The sequence below is a fragment of the Equus asinus genome, chromosome 3 (assembly GCF_041296235.1).
Source record: "Equus asinus isolate D_3611 breed Donkey chromosome 3, EquAss-T2T_v2, whole genome shotgun sequence".
Lineage (NCBI taxonomy): Eukaryota > Metazoa > Chordata > Mammalia > Perissodactyla > Equidae > Equus > Equus asinus.
The window spans coordinates 158,567,840-158,592,469 of record NC_091792.1 but is presented as its reverse complement, the minus strand read 5'-3'; the positions used below and the strand labels follow the sequence as shown (position 1 = coordinate 158,592,469).

General features: G+C 51.4%; 1 protein-coding gene across 6 annotated transcripts in view; it reads right to left on the bottom strand.

Annotated features, from left to right (window-relative positions):
* TRMT44 (tRNA methyltransferase 44 homolog) overlaps positions 1-24,630 on the bottom strand; it is a 56,189-nt gene that overhangs the window by 28,182 nt on the left and 3,377 nt on the right. For 3 of the 6 annotated variants that reach the window (XR_011502379.1, XR_011502380.1, XM_070506328.1), the window contains exons 2-11: positions 23,875-24,626; positions 22,110-22,224; positions 19,146-19,365; positions 17,609-17,677; positions 16,677-16,784; positions 15,318-15,389; positions 9,556-9,662; positions 7,811-7,994; positions 5,138-5,540; positions 2,725-2,841 (exon numbers count right to left, since the gene is read on the bottom strand). Coding sequence is in view for 4 of the 6 variants with exons in the window: in XM_070506328.1 (XP_070362429.1) it covers positions 2,725-2,841; positions 5,138-5,540; positions 7,811-7,994; positions 9,556-9,662; positions 15,318-15,389; positions 16,677-16,784; positions 17,609-17,677; positions 19,146-19,365; positions 22,110-22,224; positions 23,875-24,472 (1,993 nt within the window). In the remaining 2 variants the exon portion in view is untranslated. Of the gene's footprint in view, positions 1-2,716; positions 2,842-5,137; positions 5,541-7,810; positions 7,995-9,555; positions 9,663-15,317; positions 15,390-16,676; positions 16,785-17,608; positions 17,678-19,145; positions 19,366-22,109; positions 22,225-23,874; positions 24,627-24,630 lie in introns of those variants that run through there. The other 3 variants (XM_014855196.3, XM_070506330.1, XM_070506329.1) reach the window with 3 other exon arrangements.

Below are 24,630 nucleotides of genomic sequence, written 5' to 3'. Positions count from 1 at the left end.
GTCTACAGGCTGAGGGAGTGGGCAGACGTGCCTCCTTCCCTACTCCCTGCCCTGCTGAGTCACGTCTGACCACCCCACTCGGCAGCAGCACACTGATGGGTGGGGGGGACTGGCTCAAATCCTGGGGTCCAGAAAGCTGCCTGCGTCCCTAGACAAGTTCTGCGGGCCCAGTATGCGCCCACGCCCCTCCTGTGGGCCCGGCAGGTGTACGGACCCCTCTCATGGGGCCCAGCAGGTGCCGGTAGCCTCAGGTTGGACTTCCATTCTGTGCTGGCATGATGGCTTCCCTCACCCCTGGAAAAGCCCCCACCCAGCAGGGCCAGCTGCTTCCTTCCCACACAGACCCCACTGAGGCACCTGGCCACTGTGCTGGACCCACGACTTGGTGTGCCTGCCTCCTCTGCCAGGTCCTGGGGCAGGAACAGAGAAGCCATCATCTTAGTTTGCAGCCTCCAGCCAGGGCATGGACATGGAGAGCCATGCCCACAGATGGCACCTTGTGGGTCGGGGACCCTGGGACCCAACAATCTTGCCCCTGGTGAGGAGGGGTCCCATGACTGTACCCTCCTCACTGGGCCACTCATTTCTTCATCCTGTGACACATGCTAGCACCAAAGCAGTGAGCTCTGGGCTGCTTCTCAGGCTGCAGAGTAAGACCTGGGCCCGCCCCAGAGAGTCCAGGGTCTAGTTGGGGCAATGATGTGACTGGTGCAGAGCCTGGGGACCCAGAGGAGGCAGGACTGGGTGGGGGTGGATGGAAAGCTGTTTAGGAAAGGTTTCCTGGAGGAGACGGCAGCTGAGCTACATCATCGGAGAGACCAGGGCACCACGGAGGTGGGGACAGGGAACAGCCTTGTGAGTGAAGGGCCCAGAGAAACACAAGCCAGCAGGCCACACAGGAGGCACTGAGGGATTAAGTCTGGCAGAAGGGGGTGGGTGGGGCAGGGGTGGGTGGAAGGAAGGGGCGGTGTGGGCAGGGCTCCTGAGCCAGACCAGCATGTCACACCCTCACAGGAGCCCATGTTCTCAGCAGGTCAAGGCTGGGCCCACAGGGCACGTCGACAGCCCCTGCAAGCCTGCTCTTCCCTGGAGCCCACGTTCACGGAACATCTGCAGATACCACCACCCTGGACCAGCGCTTCTGTACATCTAGTGTCTGCCCTCCGCCTCCCGGAAAGAAGAGCTAGTTGGAAGTACACAGCACTAGCCCACCCCCAGCCTTCATGAGACATTTCACAGCAGAAACAGCATCAAACTCGCTTCCCCTTCTTAAGTACTATGGGAACCAGGTGCTGTTCTGTGGGGGGACTTGAACACGGCACTTGACCTTCATGGACCCAACGTGAGAGAGAGCAGGCAGGCCCGGTGACCAATAGGGCTCAGGGCCCTTCGTACGGCAGGTCACACAGACAGTGACACTGCAGCCAGACTGGAAGCCAGCTCTGCTCCTTCCTACTCTCACACCGTCACATCCGTGGCACCACTCCCGTGCTAGTCAGAGGCCCAAGTCCTTCTCACAGCCCCGCCTACCCCCACCCCTCGCTCATCAAGCCTCCAATCCTGCTCCTTTCCAACTCAGCCCCTTCGCGCAGGCTGCTCTCTGCCTCAAACGTCCCGTCCTCGTCCTCGTCACCTAGCTGACTCCTACTCCCAGCCCCAGCGTCACTCCCTCAGCGCGGCCTTCCCGGCCCTCCAGGTTGCCTAGGTCTCCCTGCACCTCACGACACCAGGGAAACATGCCCGCGACATTATGGTGACCAAGAGGACACAGCTACTTTTACAGATGCATACGGAAGCATGGAGGGGTGAAACAGCACACTGGCTGGGAGGCACTTTCAAACACTTCCACAAAGAAAAACAGGGAGAAAGCTTCAAGAAGCAAATATGACCAATTATTGCCCATCTGGATGAGGGGCAGACAGGAGCTCTTTTGTGTACGCTTGAAAACTTCAACTAACGGAACAAATTAAACCTTGGGTGCCCGTGTAAACGTCTGTGACACTTTCCCCTCCCGGGCACCGTAAACTTGGGGTGGGGGTGGAGCAGGGCCAGTGCTGCCTTGCTCTGCAGACTGAGTGAGAGCACACAGGCGCCTGGCCCTGCCGCTCCGGCAGTCCTGGAACCAGGGCGTCAGCGCAGGAGGGCAGGGAGCGCCTCACCCCTGAGGGGCAGACTTCCCGAGGCCCCAGCGCAGGTACACAGGGTGCAAGAGCCGGCAGGAATCGGGGCTCCCTCCTCTAAACTGCCCAGGGCCTGGCTGGGAGCTCAGGATGCTTCTAGTGTGCAGGCAGCCAAAGGCCAAAGCAAGGTAAATGAAGAGCCCCCACCCAAGAAGGCTGCCCAGGCCACATGGGGCGCCCAAGCAGCAGCTTTCAGACTCAACTTCCTTCTGAGTGAGGAGCGAACACATCCTGCAAGTGGCAACTCCAGGCCTGGGGGCGCTGAGCCAGAGAGGTGGGAGCAAATCAAAGGGGGGGTGTGGCAGTGTCCTCTCCTGATGTGAGAGGCTCACAGGTGGGAACTGGGTGAGGGGCAGAGGGGCACTCTAGTCTACCTTCCCAACTCTTCTGTGAGTTTTAACTAAAATAGAGTTTACCACTAAGAAAAAAGGTGGCGGGGAGAGGGGGCGATGCCAAGATGTGTAGGAAGGAAAATCCTGACCCAGGGGAGGCGGAGCACGGTATCCCGTCAGAAACAGGCACCTGCAAAGGCGTACCGCTTTACCTTCGAACACCTGATGGTTGTTTCTAAGCAGCGTCTGCAAGCCTCCACATTCTCGCTTCAGCCTCTGCAGAGTCTCCCTGTCCAGCTCACTGGCTACCTCAGCCAAGGACAGGCTCTCTGTCGAAAATGGGGTTTCCCCCAAACAACAAGAGGCTATTAGGAACCTGTTAAACTCGAGTTCTCTAAATTCAAACCCCTTACATACGTCAGCAGGAGACCATGAACATTGAACGTTTCATTAATTTAGTCTATAGCTCACGACAGCTGGAGCTCCGCAGGCAGACCATCGGTGCCCGTCACCCCCAAGAGCGTCCACCTGCCAGGCCCTGCACTGCGGGCTCACCATGCCCGCCTGCCCACAGGCGAGCCAATATGGACACCAGGCAGGCAGCTGCTCCTGCAGCGGCGTGATCCCACCTATCAAAGCACAGCCCACCCTCAGGGCACCTCTCCGCTGCCTCAAACTTACCCCAAGAGGAAGCGGGGAGTCCAAGGAAAAAGTTAAATATTGGCCCAGAAAGCCTTCCCTGCCCCTCCCAGTCCAGTGTGTTAATAGGAACTACAAGGAGGTGGGAGGTGGCCCCCCGACTCCTGGATGCTGACTCACGCACTGGCCACCTCCCACCTGCTCATCCTTTGATACGGCATGTCCTGACCCCCCTCGAGGGCAGGGGCTACCTCCTCTCACCCTGCGTCTCCCAGCCAGGCCTCGCAGAGGGGAGACCCGGGTCTGAGATCAGTCAGGTCATGAGGACAGACCCACTCATCCGTCACGCAGAACTCGGAAACACGGACGGTCCTGTGCCCAGGGCGGGCTGGGGAGAGGGTCACGAATTCCAGTGACTGAGGGAGGGGAAGCCCACCTGTGGGTGGAACCTCTGGCTGACAGGCCAAGGGCACACCTCCACCTCACCGGAGCACGCCTCTCACGCACAGGGGGGCAGCCGGAGCACCACAGATGAGCCCCAGATGGAGGGAGACCAACCTGGGGAGGACGGCACCCAGCTCCCAGATGTCTCCCATGGGCGGGCAGGGCTGAGACCTGATAATCAGAGCCACCCCACCATCTACCTGTGAGCCTAGGGAAAGATCCAGCCTTTGCTCACTAAAAGGGTGTTCCATCCCAGGCAGACTAGCAACTCCCGTGCGGAATCCTTCCCAAAGGACCCGGCAGAGGAAAGGGCTATCCTGAGGATTAAGGGTCAAACTCCATATTTTAAGATTCATTCAAGTCTCTGGGGCTCTGTGCCCTTCGAGAACCCACTAGGAGCCTCTACCCAGCTTGACTTCCTCTCTACTCTGGCCCTGCCTTAGCAGGGTGCACTGAGGAAGTGGGGTGTCAGCCCATAGGACACCCCATGGACCTCAGGGCTGGAGGTCCACAGTTACATGGATGGTCAGCCAGCTGAACCAGGGCCACACTGGCCAGGGCTGCGACCGGGTCCCCAGAGAGGCTCCCCTGATCAGACCCTAGCAGGGCAGGATTATTCCTGGAGGAGGGCGATGCTCAATGGCACTGCCACATCGCAAGCATGAGAGACGGGAGGGGTGTGAAAACATGAAGACAGTAACTTGAGCATGACAACTTCAAGGAGGAAGACCAGGCTCGGAGAGGAGGAGAACCAATTGCCATCTCCTCCCTGGCCCATCCCACCCACAGGGCCAGCCAGGCCGCAGTCCCTGACAGGCCGAGGGAGGGGTCCTCAATTTCCTCCAATGACCCAAAATCTCCAGGAGATGAGCCTCTGGCTCTGCCCCCAGCGCCCTCCGGCTGCTGACAGGCACGGGCCCCGACAGGACACAAAGGAGGAAGAACCAAGCTCCTCATCCAGCAGCCCCGGGGGCTTTCCCCACTCACAGCAACCTCACAAAAGTAACAACGCTGATGCTTTGACCCCTAGCTCTCTTGAGTGCCACTAATTTCAACACATTACTCATCCCATGAGAACAATGAGGCACAAATGTCTCCCTTTTATCTTGTCTGATTTTTGCATTTTGGAGATTTTGAAGAAAATGAAATTATCAAATCACAACATCTTACCAATACTCAAGGGGACAGTGCACTTTTCTGGCATTCAGTAACCTGCTTTCTGTTTAGATAATCTCTATGGACTGAAATGAGCCGCTCTAGACCCTGAAGCCTGAATGCTTCTGGAAAAGTCCATTAAAGGCCCAAACACTACCACTCTGACCTCAACTGCCTCCTCTGAGGAACCAAAGTCCAGTGTGTTAATAGGAACTACAAGGAAAACGCTAAAGAAGGAGATTATAGGTAGCCTAGTTATTACCACGGTTTCCTTAAAGCGTATTTAATTCAAGATGGCCACACCATTTTAAACCAGTCATCAAGGAGAACAGAGTCGCTGCCTGCAACCCAGCAAGTACTCAGCAGCCCCCGGCGGCGCATGGTTACCTCCTCGATTCCAGGTCTTCAAAGTGCCACTCGGAGAACTTCCTGTTAATTGCTTCCCACCTAACAACAAATGTGCCACTTGCAACACCACTTGGTCAACAAAGTCTCGAGGGAGGGCAGCACAGTTCCTTGTGCGCTGAGCTTTCTCTCTGGGCTGAAATCCAGGCAGCCACAGTTCGGAGGCCCGGGCCTCAGGCGCGTGCCCAGCTGCGCCATGCAGGGCTCTGTGGCCACCGGGGTGATGGGCACTGCTGGCAGCAACCTGGGGGGAAGCAGGGGCAGGCTCCCGGCCAGGTGGGCCCAAAGGGCAGCCCCGCCTGCTGTTAATGTACCGGGTCCTCTGCTCATCGAGGGACAGCTCTCTGGAGGGGGGGTATGTTCTGGATTTCCCGACGAGACAAACCTGCATTTGAAGAGAGCAGAGCAAGTGTGTTAGCAGGTTCCTAGAGTCTATTTCAGCGTTCTCCATAGAATTCTCTTGTTCTAGAGTACAAACTATAAAAGTTTTGATATTTACCATGAAAGAGATTCTTATTTTAATAACTAATACAACATCAATGATGTAGAAACAAACACCAGCAGCTGGAGCTCTCTGCTGAGACTTGCAGAGTTCTGACAAACATGCACCAGCCAGTCCACCCCTCCAGGAGCACTGTGGGCCTAGCCCTCAGCATGGCCCTTGGTCAGCCCTCCCGCCACCACTCCGCCCCGCACAGACCCTGATGGACCCCCACGAGCTCTGAGCCGAGGCTATGAAGGAAGGAGGCATCAGTACAGGGACCTTGCCAGAGGGAGGGCATGCTCGTGTGGACCAGGAGAGCGCCTGGTGGAGCACAATGTTTAATTCACACTACTCCCTTCCTCCTTCACACATCCAGACGAAGGCTGCCCTTCCAGAGCCCCTGAGAGAGCGAGGCCCAGGCCAGCCACGCTGCCATGAGCACAGCATCTCAGGACTCTGTTCTTGGGCATTAAGTACAAAGCCAGGTTAGAGGTGAGGAAAGGAAACACTTCTACTTACACCAGAGGCACCCCTTATGGCTCTCTAGCTCTGCCACCTGCTAAATACGTGACCTCAGGCAGGGACTTGACTTCTCTGTATGGGGACTGAGAGTGCCTGGCACGTGATCAGTCCTCACTAAACAGCTGCTACATGTGGCCATCGCCTTGCATCTGACCCCCAAGCCACCCAGCGATAAGAAAGCTGGGGCTCAGAGAAATCAATCAATAGTCCAAGGATCCTACAACTAGTGAGGGAACGACAAATGCAGAAATCAAAACTGCAGGGCCCTCGTACCCACCTACATGACCCAAACTCTAGCAGTTCCCAAAAATCAATTCCAACCTCAGAAGACTATGACTTGCCAAAATAGCGGGCACTTAAGAGAATGACACGAAGGCTCTGAAGACAAGTCCCAAAGGACATTTTCAAAATGCTTCTGAGCAGTGATAGGATTGACAGCAATGATGTCCCTGAAGCCCTTGACTGCGGGGCCCAATCACTGCCAGCTGGTGACAAAGATGCTGTTTTATCTGGTCCTCAACATGAGCCATGGAGAGCTGCTCCTCCCCACCTGACTGGCGAGGATGCGGGCCTAGGTGTTGCAATCTGCCCCCGAGTGCACTGCTGGAAAGCGGCAGGGCCAGAGCTGAGCCCAGATCCTGACCCAGGATTTGGTCCTTTTCACCACGCGAAGCGATCAAGCTCTGTGACTTAGACATGAAGGATTTTTGTGTTTTGTTTTTCAAAAGAAGCACACAGCCATAGTCTTGTAAAAGACAGTTGTCAGAGATTAATGTAAACTGATTCCTCTCTTTCAGAGGGTCAAGTCCTTGGAGCAATAAGCAGGAACCCCGCCCAGTGTGCCCTGACCACCAGGCAGGGTCACAGAGAGGGGCCACTGTTTTCAGACAGCACAAGGCCAATTTCTGCCTGGACAGATTGCATTTCAGGTAAATCTGAAGTAATGAGCCTTTTAATAAGAAAATTTGAAGTCACTTTGAACTTCTAAAACAACTTTTTTTTTTTTTTTAAGATTTTATTTTTTCCTTTTTCTCCCCAAAGCCCCCTGGTACATAGTTGTATATTCTTCGTTGTGGGTCCTTCTAGTTGTGGCATGTGGGATGCTGCCTCAGAGTGGTTTGATGAGCAGTGCCATGTCCGCACCCAGGATTCGAACCAACGAAACACTGGGCCGCCTGCAGCGGAGCGTGCGAACTTAACCACTCGGCCACGGTGCCGGCCCCTAAAACAACTTTTAATCTCAGCCCATCATTTGGGAATCCAAGGAGGCCAACTCGGAGCACCCCAGCTCAGATGACACTGGGCCACAACCCACACAAGCCAAGCTGACGCCTCCTCTAGGAAGGGCCCCTCGGGCTGCTCACAGTTTCTGCAAAGACAGCAAAGACCTGGGGAGGGTTCCTGCAGAGCCGCTACAGGCCTGCAGAAGGAAGTGCCAAACCCCTCCAGAGGAGGGGACCGTACAGACAGAACGAGCCCTCTGAACCCCAGCAAGGACTGAGATGTTGACACTGGCACAGGCACCTTCTGGAACATTCACACTTTCAAACATCACACTGTCGTTTTTGGTTCTGTGACACGGCCCTGAGCTTTCCATCTAAACAGCAACACAGCATGGAGAACACCCACGGCAGTCAGGACGTACGCACTCTCTTGGTAGAAGGAATCCTAAGGCAGTCCTCCTCCACGTGAAATCCACAGGTCGAGCCCACTTCCGTAATGAAATCCAGGTATTCCCGGTACTGGGTCTTCCCGCTCTGCCTCCGCTGGTACTTCCCAACAAAGTCAAAGAAGCAGCAGGGAAGGACAAAGAAGCGGCAGTTGTAGGAAGACCTTCAAAAACAACCAACAGACAGAAACCAAAAGTCCTGAATAGATTCATTAAAGAAAATTCAGCAGAAAGCCCATGGTAATGGTGTACTAAGGTAAAACATAAACCTTTGCTCCTGGCTAATTTTGTTCTTTATGTAAAAAAGGAATTACAGGGGCCGGCCTGGTGGTGGTTAAGGTTGCACGTTCCTCTTCAGCGGCCCAGGGTTCGCCAGTTGGGATCCCGGGTGCAGACATGGCACCACTTGGCAGCCATGCTGTGGCAGGCGTCCCATGTATAAAGTAGAGGAAGATGGGCATGGATGTTAGCTCAGGGCCAGCCTTCCTCAGCAAAAAGAGGAGGATTGGCAGCAGACGTTAGCTCAGGGCTAATCTTCCTCAAAAGAAAAAAAAGGAATTATATGGGGGCCATCCCCATGGCCGAGTGGTTAAGTTCCCGAGCTCCGCTGCAGGCAGCCCAGTGTTTCGTTGGTTCGAATCCTGGGTGCGGACATGGCACTGCTCATCAAGCCACGCTGAGGTGGCGTCCCACATGCCACAACTAGAAGGACCCACAACTAACAATATACAACTATGTACCGGAGGGCTTTGGGGAGAAAAAGGAAAAAAATAAATTTTTCCATTGCAGTTATTCTTGTCAACTGGAATCTAAAACTTTCTGAAGTGCTTTGAGATTTCAGCTGTCATAAGAAATTTCAGAGGTAGGCACAACAAAGGTTAAGATTTTCTTTGCGCTATCCCTTGAGAGCTAAAATAGCTCAAAAGAATCCTGGATGAAGGAGACATGGGGATGGCAGCACAACCAACATCTTTTATTTATTTATTTATTCATTCATTTATTCATTTATTTTTGAGGAAGATCAGCCCTGAGCTAACATCTGCCGCCAATCCTCCTCTTTTTGCTGAGGAAGACTGGCCCTGAGCTAACATTCGTACCCATCTTTCTCTACTTTATATGTGGGACGCCTACCACAGCATGGCATGCCAAGCGGTGCCCTGTCCACACCCGGGATCCAAACCAGCGAACCCCAGCCCACCGAAGCGGAACGTGCGCACTTAACCGCTGCGCCACCAGGCCGGCCCCATAACCAGCATCTTGATGACATCTCCTTCTGATACAGAAGCATAAGCCACCTCTGACAGACGCCTGGAGTTCCTACTTTGAAGAGACAAACATTGCTGGAAATCATCTTTATACTGACAGATTTTCTCCTCTGAAGACAAACCCTCCTGTTATGAGAAAAATACTTCCAAAAAATGGCACATCTTTCAAGACTGGATACAAATATTGTAGAAGTAACACGGTTTTGATCAGCATTGTCCAATAGAAATATAACATGAAAAGGAACCTTCATTTTACATTTTCCCATAGCCATATTTTAAATAGTGAAATGGGGAATTTATTTTAAATTTAACCCAATATATTCAACCTACCATCACTTCAACACTTTGAAGCAGCTATATTTGAAGTGCTTAATAACCACAAGCAGCTAGTGGCTCCTGTTCTGGACAGTAAGGTTGAGGCAACAAACATCCCCAGCCGCTCACTTCTCCACTTACTCACCTGGCCGCAATGACAGGTATCCACGGGGTTAGTTCATCCGAATGGTTACCAATTAGCCAATCAACGTCAGGGAAAAGGGTCTTATCACTTGGTGTGATTGCACCTTCCTAAAAGAAAAACACAAAACAAGACTAAATGTTTAGCAAATAAATGCAGAGCTAGTGAGGCAGCAGGACACAGCGGGAGGGCCAAGGCCCCATGGAAGCACAGCTGCTCTGGGCATGACCTCAGCCCCTCTGGGCATCCTGCGCAAAATAGCAGGACTAGGAGTGAGAAAGTGAACACCCCTGGGCCCATGTCCGCCCCAGAGTGCCGAGAGTACTGGCGACTTTTGGCGGTGTCACAACCAGAGAAACGAACACTTGTCTGACTGCTAATCTCTGTTTGATAATTAAAAATGTGCTTCTTTACAAAAACAAAAAAGGAACTATAGGAGAGAGGGGACATGGAAATTGCTTCATCTTTGGCAGAATATGGGAGGACGAAATGGCCCTAAGAGTGGGCAAGTGGCGAGCAGCTAGGTCTGAAGTTGATTTAGGTGCATAATATAATGCACTGATACAACCTGGAAGTCTAAGCTTCCTTCTGCAAAATGAAGCACGTCTATGAAAAGATCAGAGGTAGGAAGAACTGACATATAAAGTATGCATTAGTTCTTTGCTACTATCCTATTATCTTTTGTAAACTCTCAGACGGCAAGGAAAAACCCACGGAACAGGCATGTTAACCATTCTGATAATTTCTCTAGTTAAGCTGGAAACAGCTTGCTTTATGACTTAAGAACTTTAAATAAAAGCTCTATCCTTTCTGCTAAATAGCAGGCCATCGTTAATTATTGAAATCAACAGCCTCAATTGTGAATCTGTCAGTAAAAACTGGAAAGAGAGAGAAAAGACACTACACTACCACTCAAAATCCTCTTAATTTTAAAACTGAGGAATCTATCCCCAAGGGAAGTAAGCAGAGTGTCATTCCCTGATGAAAACAAACGGAAGGGGCTGGACGGGCCAAGTGGTCAAGTTCGGGTAGTTCACCTCGGCGGCCCAGGGTTCACTGGTTGGGATCCTGGGGATGGACATGGCACCACTCATCAGGCCATGCTGAGACGGCGTCCCACATAGCACAACCAGAAGGACCTACAATTGTGTACTGGGGGTCTTTGGGGAGGAAAAAAAAAAGAGGAAGACTGGCAACAGATGTTGGCTCAGAGCCAATCTTTCTCGCCAAAAAAACAAAATGGGGAAGACTTTACAACAACACTCACTTTTCAAGGCCATTTCTCACAATAAAACACAAGAGTCTTGTAGATATAATGTATACAAAAATAGAATTTAAATTCTACAGTCTTTCTAGGTCTTAAATAAGCATATGTGCTTCTATTTATATGTATATTAAAATATTGGAAATAACATTACTCACCTGGTATATGCATAATCTAAAAACAAACCAAATCTTTATTCCCACCCACTCTAGATTTAAATTTGCCTATTTGTCTCTTTAAATGGCTTGTATTAACAAAACCATAATTTACACTTAGTGATTACCACAGCAACATTTACAGTTACCTTGCCAACAGCACACTAGACAACCAAGCCCCACGTTTTACGAAAACTTTTAACTGACATTTTGAATACAGCAAATTGCAACATTCCTATTTCATATACAGCTTCACAAACAAAATTAAGACACTTTGTGATCACCACAATGCTTTTTTAGAAACAGGCTTTTTTCTTACCATCTCTTGCTTATAAGCAAAAGAGGTTTTTGAAAGAATGAAAAGAAGCTGGATCCCATGCTTGGCCTTTGAATGTCCAGATCGTTCATGGAAATGACTCATTTACTAGGCACTATGCACTTGCCAACAAAACACGCTCATTTCTGGCAAGTTCTTCTAGAGCAGAAGGCCTAACAGAAACGAGTTCAGCTTCTACCCTCATATTTAACACCAGAATAAGCAAGACTATTCTAGCACTGAGGCTGAAGGTCCAGGTGCAATGAGAAAAAAATTCACAAGAGATCAGAACACAACTCTATCAGCAGGCCTTGACGACGGGGTGGGTAGGGTCTCCCCCACTCCACAGAAAGTCTGAGGCAGGTTGCTAGGGAACCTCAGATACAGCACTAGAACCTTCTACCCGTTCTCTAAGAGGCTCCTCATGCCGGCCAGCTCTTCCTTAGGGTCACAACTTAAACAGAGGGCTTATTCAACTGCTGTTTGAACTTCTTACCCAAAGAAATTATTTTGCTTTTTCACAAAACATAGGGACACAGAAAATTCTAAAATCAACATGTTATTCCTTTTGCCTAAATCATCACCCTCATACCTAAATTTAGAGCCTGATTTTAACCGTGTAATAATACCTGGTCTGCACACACGACGGCAGAGCGTCCCAGCACATCATCTGGCTTACCAACACACTCTTCAACCTCGAGATCTCTAAAGTATGTTTTAATTTATTACAATCTATGAAGATATAAACAAATGCAAACCTTTGTAGCTGTAGCCGCCCCTGACACAGGAAGGGTTAATAATCACTGGAAAAAGCTTGCCAACAAACTGTGACCCGGAGGTGAGAAGGCCGGTTAGCCAATGACGGGTAAGACCCCCTGGGGGGCAACTTAAGCCAGGCGGCGGCCGCCCGGGGGCACAGATGGAGAAACGATATCGATATCGGGAGCAAGAGGGACCGTTGCCTAAGAGACCTTGCCTGCTCTGAGATAAAAATATAGGAGCACAGCAACAACATGATAATATCAAAACAGAGGCCAAGAGAGGGCTCCTTGAGAAATCACTAAGAATTCCTGGCATTTGCTAATTACTTCATCCAGAACACCTGTGTATGTTTAACAGCTATAAGCTATGTATATATTGAAACGCTGGTTATAATAAACTCAGAGTGGCCATCAGCCCTCTCCGCATCTATCCTGATGTGTACATTGGATTGCGACACCGACAGTAGCATAAAGCAAAGCATAAACATATAATGAAAAACAGCAGATAAAGAGCTGTTGGGCAGCTCCAATGAATTTCCCTTCCTCCGATCTTTTATTTTTTGCAATATCATTCTCAACTTTAAAAGAAAGTGAGGTAGAGAGAAAATATAAAAATAGTCTCAAAAACTGTATTTTCTATTTACAGATGAAATGATATCCCTAAGAATTGTTTCAAAGTAACAGCAGGACTAATGTGTGGGGCGGGGGGGGGGGAAGGGGGAGATAAAAGAATGAGCGTTGAAGCTGGTTGATAAGTTTCTGGGGTTCATTACACTCTTCTCTCTGCTTCTATATGTTCTTGACATTCTCCATAAAGAAAAATAAATACTGGTGTCATTTCCCAAGCCGGCCTTCTGCCCTCTGGTGGATGAGAAGCTGTGTCCCAGTCACACCCCCGCATTCTAACTCCAGGACTAAGGTCTTGAGGCGAGCAGGGAGCCGCTCAGCAGAAGCTGCATCGCAGGAGGGCGGCCACAACCCCGGGGTCCCAGAGCCAAGTACTGGGCCCCACTGCCAAGCGCTCCCCTGGCTACTGGGAGGCCTCCCCTAGAGACCAACAGCCACAAACACTTGACAGGGGCCCTGCTGTAGGGTCACTGCTGAGGAGGAACCCATCACGTCCCTCCCTTAGGGGACACTCAGGACGAGCGAGAGGCTCTGGACCAAAAGTGGAGTGACCTGGGTCACTGAGCCCCACGGTCATGGGCTGAAACCAGGCTATTGGCCGGCTCAGAGCAAACCTGCGGTCTGTCTCCGCAGCTCCGTGGGCGTGTGCATGTCTGCGGCCAGGCCGCTTCCCCTCACTCTCCTCCCCGACTCCTCACGCCGCGCCCCCGTGCTGGGAAGCGGTCCCTCTACTTACAGCAAGGGACCTGCCAGCTCCCAGCGGCGGCACCCCTGCCTCCCTAGGTTTCCGCCTCTTCTTAGCTGTTACCACCACCTGAGGCACCACGCGCCCACTCATCTATCCCTGGGCTGTCTGTCCCCACCTCCCCACACAACGAAGGCAGGAACCTTTCATCACCGCTGAACGTCGGCACCTAAAAGAATGCCTGGCAGGCAGCAGGCACTCAAATATTTGGTAAACATGTGAATCCCTTACTTTTTCTCCTGTTTTTTTGGATACATCTCTTACAGCATTCAAGATTCTTCCTGAAATGAAAGTGTATTTCAAGTAAACCTTTCTGAAAAGCATCATGGCAATATTATCAAAAATCTTTTAAAATCCAGCCCTATGAAAAAGATTCCTTTTAAAGTGGACTAAGATTTACACGGTGTAACCTTAATCTGACAGCAGGTGGTCAAGAAAAGGAGAAGAGTCGAGGCAGCAACCATGCCTCCGTGGCGTGCTGTGCGTGTGGCCTAGCCTCCCTGCGGCAGGGGCTCCTCACCTGTGAGAGGGGCATAAAACGGACAGCCGACCGCCCGGGCCGCACGAGGGCGCCAGCGCGTCCAGACACACAGAGCTCTGGGGAACAGCACACAGCACTCAGAGGGTCGGCAGTGGGGACAAGACTCGGTGCCTGGCTGTTCCATGCAATTGGACGGAAGAGAATTCACCCATTTAAAAACAATGCTTACTGGCTGGCCCCATGGCCAACTGGGCCCTGCTTCAGAATGCTCTGCTTCGGCACCCACACTTTCACCGATTAGGATCCTGGGCGTGGACACGGCATCGCTCGTCAGGCCATGCCGAGGCAGTGTCCCACACAGCACAACCAGAGACAGTCACAACTAGAATATACAGCTATCTACCAGGGGACTTTGGGGAGAAGAAGGAGGGAAAGAAAAGAAGATTGCCAGCAGATGTTAGCTCAGGTGCCTATCTTTAAAAACAATAAAAACAATGTTTACAAGTAATTGTTGAAGGCTTTGGAAAACGCCAAGGATGAGATGTTACCGAACAAAAGCTAGAGCTAAAATTCTACATACAATACGGTCACAGATGTCATTTTTAAAAGTATGTGTATTTATGTCCATAAAGAAAAAATAGTGATTATCTCTGGGTAGGGGTATTAAGAAAAAGAGAATGTCCCATTTCAAGGAAATGTGAAGGGTAAAAAAATATATATGGCACAGATATGTGAGAAAGCGTCTGGGACACACGGTCCGCTCTACCCCTCATGTCCTGCATATCCGAGAGCCAGGAGGCCATCTGGTCAGGGGTGCATCTCAACTCTGTGCTGGATACCTCGCCACCCCCCACTTGCCCCTGAGGAGGATGCTCCAGGATGGCTCTCCAGGAAGCATTCTTGAAAATCCCAGGCGGGGCTGAGTCCCTCCTGCAAGTCCCTGGCCCCTAAACCTCCTTTGTACCAGCCCTGACATGGCACTCTAGTTCACCGCTCATCTGTGTGGGCCCCACGATGTGTACTCCTTAAAAGCACATGAGCACAAAGACACATGCTAAGTGATTGTCTGAACAAATGGCCTGTCACGGGCACCGGAGAACATGCAGAGAAGATCGAGGGTCCATCCTCTGCCCCCAAGGTAGCAAGGGCACCTACACAAGATGCAAACTGCCTGCAGCAGACCTAGGGGAGGAAAGAGCATCTCCAGCTCCGGAGGTCAGCATCCTTTCTTCAATTTAACCAGAAGGTTTTGGAAAGTCTGAAGACTCACCCTTCTTTAAATCTCAGAGCACCTAGATTAATATGAATTGTTATGCCTGGCATTTCTGATTGGCCGACACACAGAAACATACCCACTGAGACAACGGCCACCAGGGAAAACCAAGCTGAGGTCAAATAAATGCAGAAAGCCAGTACCTCCAAGCGAGTCTGTGGTCCATACATGTCCCAGATTTTTCTTCTTCGGATATCAATCCCTCGGCCTGGATGCTAAAATAATTAATTTCAGAAATCAAAGGTTAAGCTCAGCACATCATAATAAACTAGCAAAATAAACTACACTCTGCAGGGGCTGCCACCAGCGCGAAGTGCAACAGAGCCTCAGCATTCACAGACGGCACAGCAGTTTCTCAGCTCTCCAGACACTCTGGCTCCTGCAAGACGCGGATGAGGCCCTGTACTCCATTAGCCGTCACGAGCCTTTACGAAGGGGAAGCAGAGCCGAGAGGCCGAAACACCTCCAGGGCTGGAACCCCAGGAAACAGGCCTGGAAAGGGAGCAGCTCTCTCGGCTCTCAGTCTAGTTCAGATGTCGGGCACGGCTGCTCTTCCAGCTTGCCAACCAAGACAACAGCCATCCTGTGAGGCGAGTCCTTACCAAGTACACTGTGGCCACGCCCGTTAGCTCACAGGCAACCCCACCCCCCAGCGTCTCCACCTACCAGCCTCCAGGTCACCATGTGATGCGCTAACACCCTACATACAACCTGTTTACAGGTATTACAATTACAAACCCATTCTTTTACAAAGCAATTCAGAAAGTACATTTTAACAACTCCATTCCAAGTTCCCACAGTTGAGGACAAATATATCTATCCCATAAGGCAGAATGCTACGGTCAGAAGAAAATCAGCCGTGGGGTCATCACGACTGGGCTTCACACCTCGAGCGTGAAGGTGCTGAGCTCCAGCTCTCTGAGCCGGGTGATGGGGGAACAGCACCTAAGGCACTGGATTCACCAGGAAGGCTGAGACGACAGCAGAAACTCCAGGAATGGGGCGCTACGGCTTACGTTTGCTGACCTGCTCTGACCGCCTTTACTTCTCTGATGCAGAAAACAGCTGCAAACTAGCACCACAGTTTACACTGTGGTATATGTGTCCGGGACTGTCCTCTGAGCTGAATTTAAGCTTCTCGAGGGCAGAAACCCACCTTGCCCTTTATTCCCCTTGCAGTGCCTTGAAATGGTGGGTTTTCTAAACAAAATTATTTGACAGCAAAAACACATGTGCTGTTGAAAGTCTGTGGTTTTATAGGTACGCCTCACATGTTCCTTAGAACCGCTCTTCTAGTCTAATGAGGTGGCTGTCTTTCCCTCCTGTTTTACAAGCTGCCCATTCTACAGAGCAACAAAGTTTATAATCAGACACTATGCCAGTAGCCAGGATGACTCTGAATCCAGGTCGTACCGGGAGAAAAAGATCTCAATGAACCTTGGGCTGGATTTGAAGACACTCTCTAGAGAAGATACTAGAAACGGCCATGAACCGTGCTTTACCCCCTCACTGCTCAGGATGTGGACCAGAAGACCATTTCCGCATCCTAAGTCAACAAAGGACTGCTTAGCTGTCACTCCCCGCTCAGCTCTTTCTTCTTCCCATAGAATCTAGTCAACAGAAAAAAACAAAACAAAGTCAGTTTGTAATTCACTCTATCCCAGAATAATTCAGACACAAACCCCACGTGAGACTACAAATCGCACTCCCACACAGGTGGAGAGGCCTCATCAGAGGCCCTGGGCTTTCGCTCAGGTGACACATAGTTAGGCAGAGTGTGGCGCATCGGCCCACTGCTCTCGAGTGATGCCGCCTGGAGCATCAGAGCTTTCTTCTTCCATCGAGAGTCCAAAGTTAAGTGGCCATGTCTGGGTAAGAGCTTTACAGGTTATTGTTAGTTTCTTCACGCTTTCTCTATATTCTTTAAGTTTTGTATACTTTGATAATCAAAATAAAATATGCTATTTCTAAAAAGACTAAGAGAATTGCAATTGAAAGGAACTTGGAAATTCTCTAGTCTAAATATTTTATAGATAAGAAAAATCCAGACTATTAAGTTAAAGAGCATGTCCAAATTTAGGTGGCTAGCAAGCTGGCTAAGGAAAGATCTAGAACTAGAAACACCAAATGCTAGGAATGGAAGGGATGTGCTAATCACATGAGCTCCCATATGCCAGCCAGCATCTCCATGTTGACCATTAATTATGAAAGAATTATTTAGCTGAATGCCTGCAGTTACGTTTCACAATTCAAACTTGTACACTCATGCAAAAGCACCATGCAAAGTTAAAAAACTATTATTGTGTAAGCAACCTTGGCAAAGAGAACTACAAACAGCCTAGGTTATGAATTTGACCAATGTCGCCCACTCCTGTAGCATCTGCCCATGGCAGGCTTCCCCCACCCACCCCACTCAGATTACATACATTCTTACCAGGAGGTAGGTGGCAATAGCCACATCTTCATACACAAACTTCTCAGGATCAGTTACTTCAGGCCACACCTAAAACATTTTCAAGAGCATATGTAAATTGTTCTCCATCTCCCCACCATTTCACAATGTTGAATATTCCCTTAAGGTGTAAGTCAATCCGGACTAACCACGCAATAAAATAACAAAAATGAGCTTGTTCCAAAGACAGAAACTCACCGTCGGTCTCTCATAGTAAGAGACGTGCATAAAGACACACAACCCTCTACCAAGTCTACGTGGCAGGACACACCAAGGGCAACGCGGTCCACGCAACACCTTGCAATAGACAAGGTACGTCAGATATTCAGACAGGCAACTAGACATCAGAGGAAATGCTCAGCTCTTTCTCCCTATCTTCAGCTCTTCCATCTTCATTGTTTACCCAGAGGAAGATAACGAACAAGGACACAAAGAGGAGGGGGGTGGGGAGGCCGACAGGGGTCAAGAGGCCAGTACTCTAGCCCCGTGCTCTGTCAGTGACTAGCTGTCATTCATCAGGAGTGTCACTCAGCTGTTGTGTCCGCATCTCCCTGTGTGTAAAGCAGGGACGAAGCCTTAACCACCACGCAGGATGACCATCAAGGTGCTCTGAGAACTGTAAAACACTAGCTATGCAAGTGCAAGTCCTCGTTATTAAAATTAGTTACCTGCAGAAGAGGAAAAACCGATGGCCAATGTCAAATGTTCAATTTCTGTTTCCCGTCACGGTGGAACAGACAGTTCAGACGAGCCATTTCACTAAGGACAATTTTAAAAGCTGGAAGAATATAAAAGTCCCTTCTTGAAGATGCTGAATGGTTACTAAGATGATGAAGGAACACAAGGCCAGGATCTGAGAGAGAAGGGGAGCCAGCCTAGGTCAGCAGATCCACGACCTACACACGCTTCAGCAAGAACGAATGGTACTGCCTCAAGCCTGTGAGTCTGGGGTGCTTTGCTACAGAGCAATAGGTGACTAATAAGAGAAACATGGAAATGACAAAGCGTGCTTGCTTCCAGGAGGAGGAGGGAGGGGTAAACTAGGAAGAGGACAAAGGAGGCTCGACTGAGCTGGGTGCGCACCCACAGAGGCCTGCTGTTACCTTCTTTCTACATCTTAGATATAAAGTTCACATGTTATGAAATTTATCTCCTTTCTGGAAGTTTCTTTTGTACTTTAATTTCTCATATATTTTCTTAAAATATCTTTTAAGTTTATACCAAAGAATTACGGTAATTTAGTAATTTAATGTTCAATTATCTTAAATTTAAATATTTCCCTTTTGTTCTTTTGGAAAAAAAAAAAAAAATCCTTTTCCATAACACTTGCCAACGCTGCTGTGGTGTGCATCCCTAAGAATGTCAGAGCGACGCAGGACTTACGTGGGTATACTAAGGCTTAAGTCTGCGTCCGTACAGAACTAGACGGTGCACAGGAAAAGCAACTCTACCCGGCGTAGTCTGGTCACACTTCCTCCTGTAAGCGAGGGGCGTCCCGGACGCTGTTCCCCACAATTACCTTGACCATGTCCTTGTATTTCTCCTTAAGCGCCCAGTAGGCCCTGCTGTACTTCAGCAAGGAGATGAGGGACAGGGTGCTTTTAAACCCACTCTTCCCGCTCTCCACAGACCACCTGGCCAGCTTGGTCAGCAACTCCTCCCCAAGCCAGGTGAGTTTGGGATAAACAATTCCATCTGGATGCCATCTTTCTGGACAGAAAATTAAAACGGATATGAACCTTTGAAAATAAGAGAAATGTGAATAAGTAGAGCTAGCTTCAATCTTATTTTAAAATTATACGTTTATTTGCTGAAAGAAGAAATAAGACAGCTACGACCACAAAACGTTTTATCGAAAACACAAACTAATCTGGAACTAGTCACAGAATTTTCATCTAACAGAGAAAAACATTTAACAAGCAGAAAGAATGCCTCTCCTCTTGCAAACATTGCTGCAAATGCATTTACACGTCCCATGAGACCCATCAGGACGGACAAACAACGAATCCCTGTCACCTTCTGCTTCACGCGCTAACGAGCCAGGTTCTACAGGGTCTGTGGACTTGCCTAACATTTCTATTTTTTATACATTTTCACTTGTGCGGCTTAAATGTGAGGATACCGGTTCACCAACTATTCACCGGCCAGAAAGCAGAGTGCTCATGCACGCAGCCCCCCGCAGTGTACAGGTTCATTTTGTCTATTGCGTGTCTCCTGCCCTCAGAATGTGGGGAGGCCGCGGCTCTTGTCTATTGTGTTCACGCGCTGCTCTACCCGAGCCCTAACAGTGCCTGATCCACGGCAGGCGCTCGCTGTCTGTGTGCCGAGTAAGTAGACGAAAGCTCACAACCCGTGGGCGCAGATCACGACCACACACTCTCCGAGGCTGCGATTCGGGCGGCACGATGAAAGGGAAAGAGCATCAAGTTTGCCAGGCCGCAAAAAAGGAGGTGGCGTTCGATGGGGCCCCCAGAACAAGCAGCAGCACAGGCGGTTGGATGAGAGGGGTAGAGCGGGAGACAGGCGGGGGACAAGGGTGAGTTGGTCAGTCTGCTGAGAGCTATGACTGTGAGGCTTTTTGCCACCACATGCATCAGAGGGACACAACTCACTCCCACAAGTAACAGACACCTCTCCTCTCCGGAAGCCTCCTCTGGGCTGAGGCCCCTCGGCAGCCACCCCTGCTCTTCCTGGGCCTCGCACTCTTTCACCATGTGTCCCCAGCAGTCACATGACCTATGCCCTCATCTGCTCAGGCCTCTCTTTGGGTGCCCCCACCCACCCTACTGGACACAGCCCCACCTTTGCTAAGGAGGGACATGGGAACAGAGAGCCATTTCCTCTTTTCCTTCTTCTCACAGTGCACAGCACCCCCTGGTATCAGTACGCAGAGGTACCTACCTGCCCCATGAGAGCCGCTCACCACCACACACCCAGCACGAGCACATGGCGGGCCCAGAGACACTACGGAAACCAGCGCCCAGGAGCACCGTGCCCCCCAGCAGCCGCCCCTCTAATGGCCATTTAACGTGTGCTCCACTTAGAGGACAACACATCTGGCCCCCGAAGTCTGACCAGTGCCAAAAGGAATGTGAGGGACAGCTGCCAGTGGGGCAAGGACAGGAAATGCCAATGTGGAAAGATGGGGAGCAGCCAGCTGAGCCCTCTGTAACTCGTCAAAGAACAGGGAATGTGATGCCAACGCATCGCAGGTGCTGGGAGCTTCCCAACATACTGAGCAGACAGACGCCACCTCCAGTCTCACCAGCAGCCCCCGCACCAGCCCCCACGAGGAGACCACCACAGACAAAGCTCGGCCCGCGGGGTGTGCCTCACTCTCCACACACCAAGGGGAAAGGGCCACACACAAGGCCCCTCTTGGCCGCTCACCCAGGGTGGCCCTAAGTATGCCCACCAAGCTTCTAAGCCTGCGACAGGTCCCCAGGAAGCCCAGCCCAGCGCCCTCCCCACTTCACAGGTGAGAAGACAGAGCCACGAAGGTGACGCACCCAAGATCACACAGCCAGTGAGAAGACCCAGGTCTGACTCCAAAACTAAGCTCTTCCCACTGGACCCTCCACTTTCTACGAAACACTGTGCAAAGCCCACGCCGGTTAAACACACACGATCCCCAAGGTCCTTCTAGAAAGTGCAGACCGGATGTGGCTCTCAGGATAACATCACCACAAGAATAATGAGTGAATTTACCCTTCCTCTGACTTTTTTTAAAAAAAATATACCAAGTGGGGGCCAGCCCGGTGGTGCAGTGGTTAAGTGCACATGTTCCGCTTCGGCGGCCCAGGGTTCACCTGTTCGGTTCCCGGGTGCAGACATGGCACTGCTTGACACGCCATGCTGTGGTAGGCGTCCCACATATAAAGTAGAGGAAGATGGGCACGGATCTTACCTCAGAGCCAGTCTTCCTCAGCAAAAAGATGAGGACTGGCAGCAGATGTTAGCTCAGGGTTAATCTTCCTCAAAAAAAATAAAAAATACCAAGTGGAAGTAAACCAAATTCCAGATTTTCCATTGAGGCCCAAACACCATATGGAACTAAGGGAGCATACTGAACAGCTCCTTTTCTAAGAAGCATCACTGAACACCCACTGTACCTAAGACCATCTGCACCACAAGGAAACAAAAAAGGAAGCATCACTCACTCCCTTAACTGAGCTGTAAGAAACAACAAAAAATAAAGAGAGTTCAGTTTATTTGAATTTGATGCTAAAACTAGGTGCTAATAGCCATCAAGGCCACGTGGAATATGGAGACTACAGACCCCAGGCAGGCTGCGACCACCCAGGCTCCACAGGAACACAGACGTAGCATGGAAACACCAATAGAAAGCACCTTTCCACTAACCCTAACTGCCTGAGGGACGGTCCCCTGGCTCTTCAGTGACCCAGAATCCTGCAGCTACCTAAAAAAGTAATCAACTGAAACCACAGAACACTGAAAGAGGAATCCGTTTTCTAGTTCTTACCATTCTTCTCTGCAACGACTGAGCTGAATTTGATACACATTGCTCATCTTGACCTTTAAATTCCCTTCATCATCATCTTCCAAAGGTAAAAAAGTTACAGTTCCATTGAGGACATCTGAGGAAAAAGAAGATACGGATGATAAACTAAAACTGCTTAGTTCAGTGTCTTATCAGAAGCCGTCATAACTTGTAATGAACCAGTTCCGGAGTCATCCATCTCCCAGGGCTCCCCACCTACTGACAGCAGTGCCAGGGGTCGGACAGGCTTTGATGTCCTATTCCCTGCCGCATCCCCGTCCTACATGGGGCAGGGCACGCAGGAGACAGTTTGCCAGGGGCTGAGTGTAAGAAGCAGCCCTAAAACCAGCATCCCCGAGGAGAGGAGCACTGCTCCCAGAGAGAGGCAAAGAGGCCTGTGAGAGCGCCACGTCTCCACCCGCAGGAGCAGGGGCACCGCAGCACAGGTCCTCTCAGTCCAAGGGAGGGGAAAGGTAAAAGGTGACCACGACACGGTGCATAAAGGCTGCAGAGCTCCCAGTCTGGGCACCACAGGGTCAGAGAGAGCCTCCTGGAGGAAGGACCCCTGGGAAGTCTTGCAGGGGCTCAGAGGCAGACAGTACGGGGCGGGGGGCATGCACCCACCAGCAACTCTGCATTGCTGCTTGTGGCAGACAGAACAGCCTCTCCAAGATGCCCACGCCCTAATCCCCAGACTCTGTGACTATGCTGTGTTACAGGGCAAAGAGGGACTTTGCAAATGTGCTTAAGGAACAGACGTGAGAAGGGGGAGAGTACACTGGATTACGCAGCTGGGCTCAATCTAGTCACATGAGCCCTGAGACCATTCTCCAGCTGGGGGCAGAAGAGGTGCAGCTTGCGAGCAGGAGAATTTGATGCGCGGTGGGCTCCAAGACGCAGGGAGCCGGGTTCAAGAACTGGAGCGAGGCCTTGAGAGCCTTTCCACTCACCTCCTTACCTGCTACACCAGCATTTTGTCACTCAACATCCGGCGCTTCTTCACCGTCTCCCTGAAGCCGTCCAGACACTGCCCCAATGAACGAACCCATCCTCTACGTGCCCCTCGAAAAAACAATCAAACATCTACAACCTCCCCAGGACACCGCAAAGGAACGGGCACAGTGGTCCCTTTAGCGCCTTTTCAATGACATGAGGTTGAGCGTGTGCTTTTTAATCTATCCGCATTCTCTGCCAAAGATTCACTTCTTGACCCAACTCTCGCCAGGCTCCTCTGAGCCCTGTCCCAACTGGGCTTCAACCCCGGCCCATAAAAACCTGAACAAATACTAACACAGCTCCTAAGGGCACAAGGCTGCACCCCTAGGATGCCCCTAGGCCCCCTTAAAGTGCCTGCTCCAGAAAACTCAAGGCTGACAGAGAACTGACTGTTGGAGCCCACACCTGAGGATAGCCCTGTCCCCCGGCCTCTGGGAGGGGAGGAGCCCAACTCCATAAGCACCAGGTGGCCACCCAGACGGGTGTCACACGGACCGACCCCCTCCCCCTGCCTTTCCTGCTTTTTGTTAACTTTTCGCTGCCCTGACTCTAAGTTCACCCCCTCCCTAATCCCTCCCTCTCCCTTGAAAACACCGGGGCGCCTCTGCACAAACCAAAGTGGAGTTCAGTTCACACTGGACTCTCCTCCCCACAGCAACAGCGAAGTACTAATTGAAACCCACCCTCGCCGCTTTCACTGGGGTCCGGCTTTGTTTGCCTCTGACACCTCTACTAACAGAGATGCTCATACCTTGCACGACCATTTCCCTCGTCGGAGCGAGAAGCGGGCGATGCGGGCTCGATTTCAGGATGACGGTTCTGAGAACCACGTCCAGCTCGTGCTGCGCCTCCGGCCGCGACCCCGCCCGGGAGCCGGCGAGGAAGGCCAGCATCTCCCGATTGCCGCAGAGGCTTCGGGAAAAATCGCCCCAGAGAGAGTCCAGCTCCGAGGCGGGCACGTCGCCCTCCTCGACGCCAGCCTTGCCGGGCTGCCCGGGGGCCCCTGCGAGCAGAGGCGCCGCGGCTGCTGCCCTCCGGCCCCGGGACTCCTCGGGGACGCGCCCCGCCGTGCCCAGCTGGGGGCCTGCGCTCGTCCGGGGGCCTCCGGCCTCGGCCCGGGGCAGGACGGCGCTCCGCCGGGCTTCCAGGCGGGCGCCACACAGCCGCTTGTTGGCCACCTGCGGCCTCTCCAGCCACACGCCCACCGCCTCCCAAAAGCCCCCCGGGAGCAGAGCCCCGGGGTCGCACACCGCCGTTCGGCCAACCTCCGCCATCGTCTGCCTGACTGAAGAGCCAAGCGGCGGCGCGCCGAGATGACGCAACCCGACGGCGCGGCGTGTTAGCGTCATGGGGGCGGGGCGCTGGGGCCGGAAGTGAAAGGGCGAGGATGCGCCGGCGACTTTCGTGCTTCCCTGTCCGTGGGGCGGGCTGCCTGCGGGTGTTCTCACTGAGACTTTAGCCGTTGCTTCATTCACCGGGAATCCAGCCAAGGCGTGTGGGTGCCTGA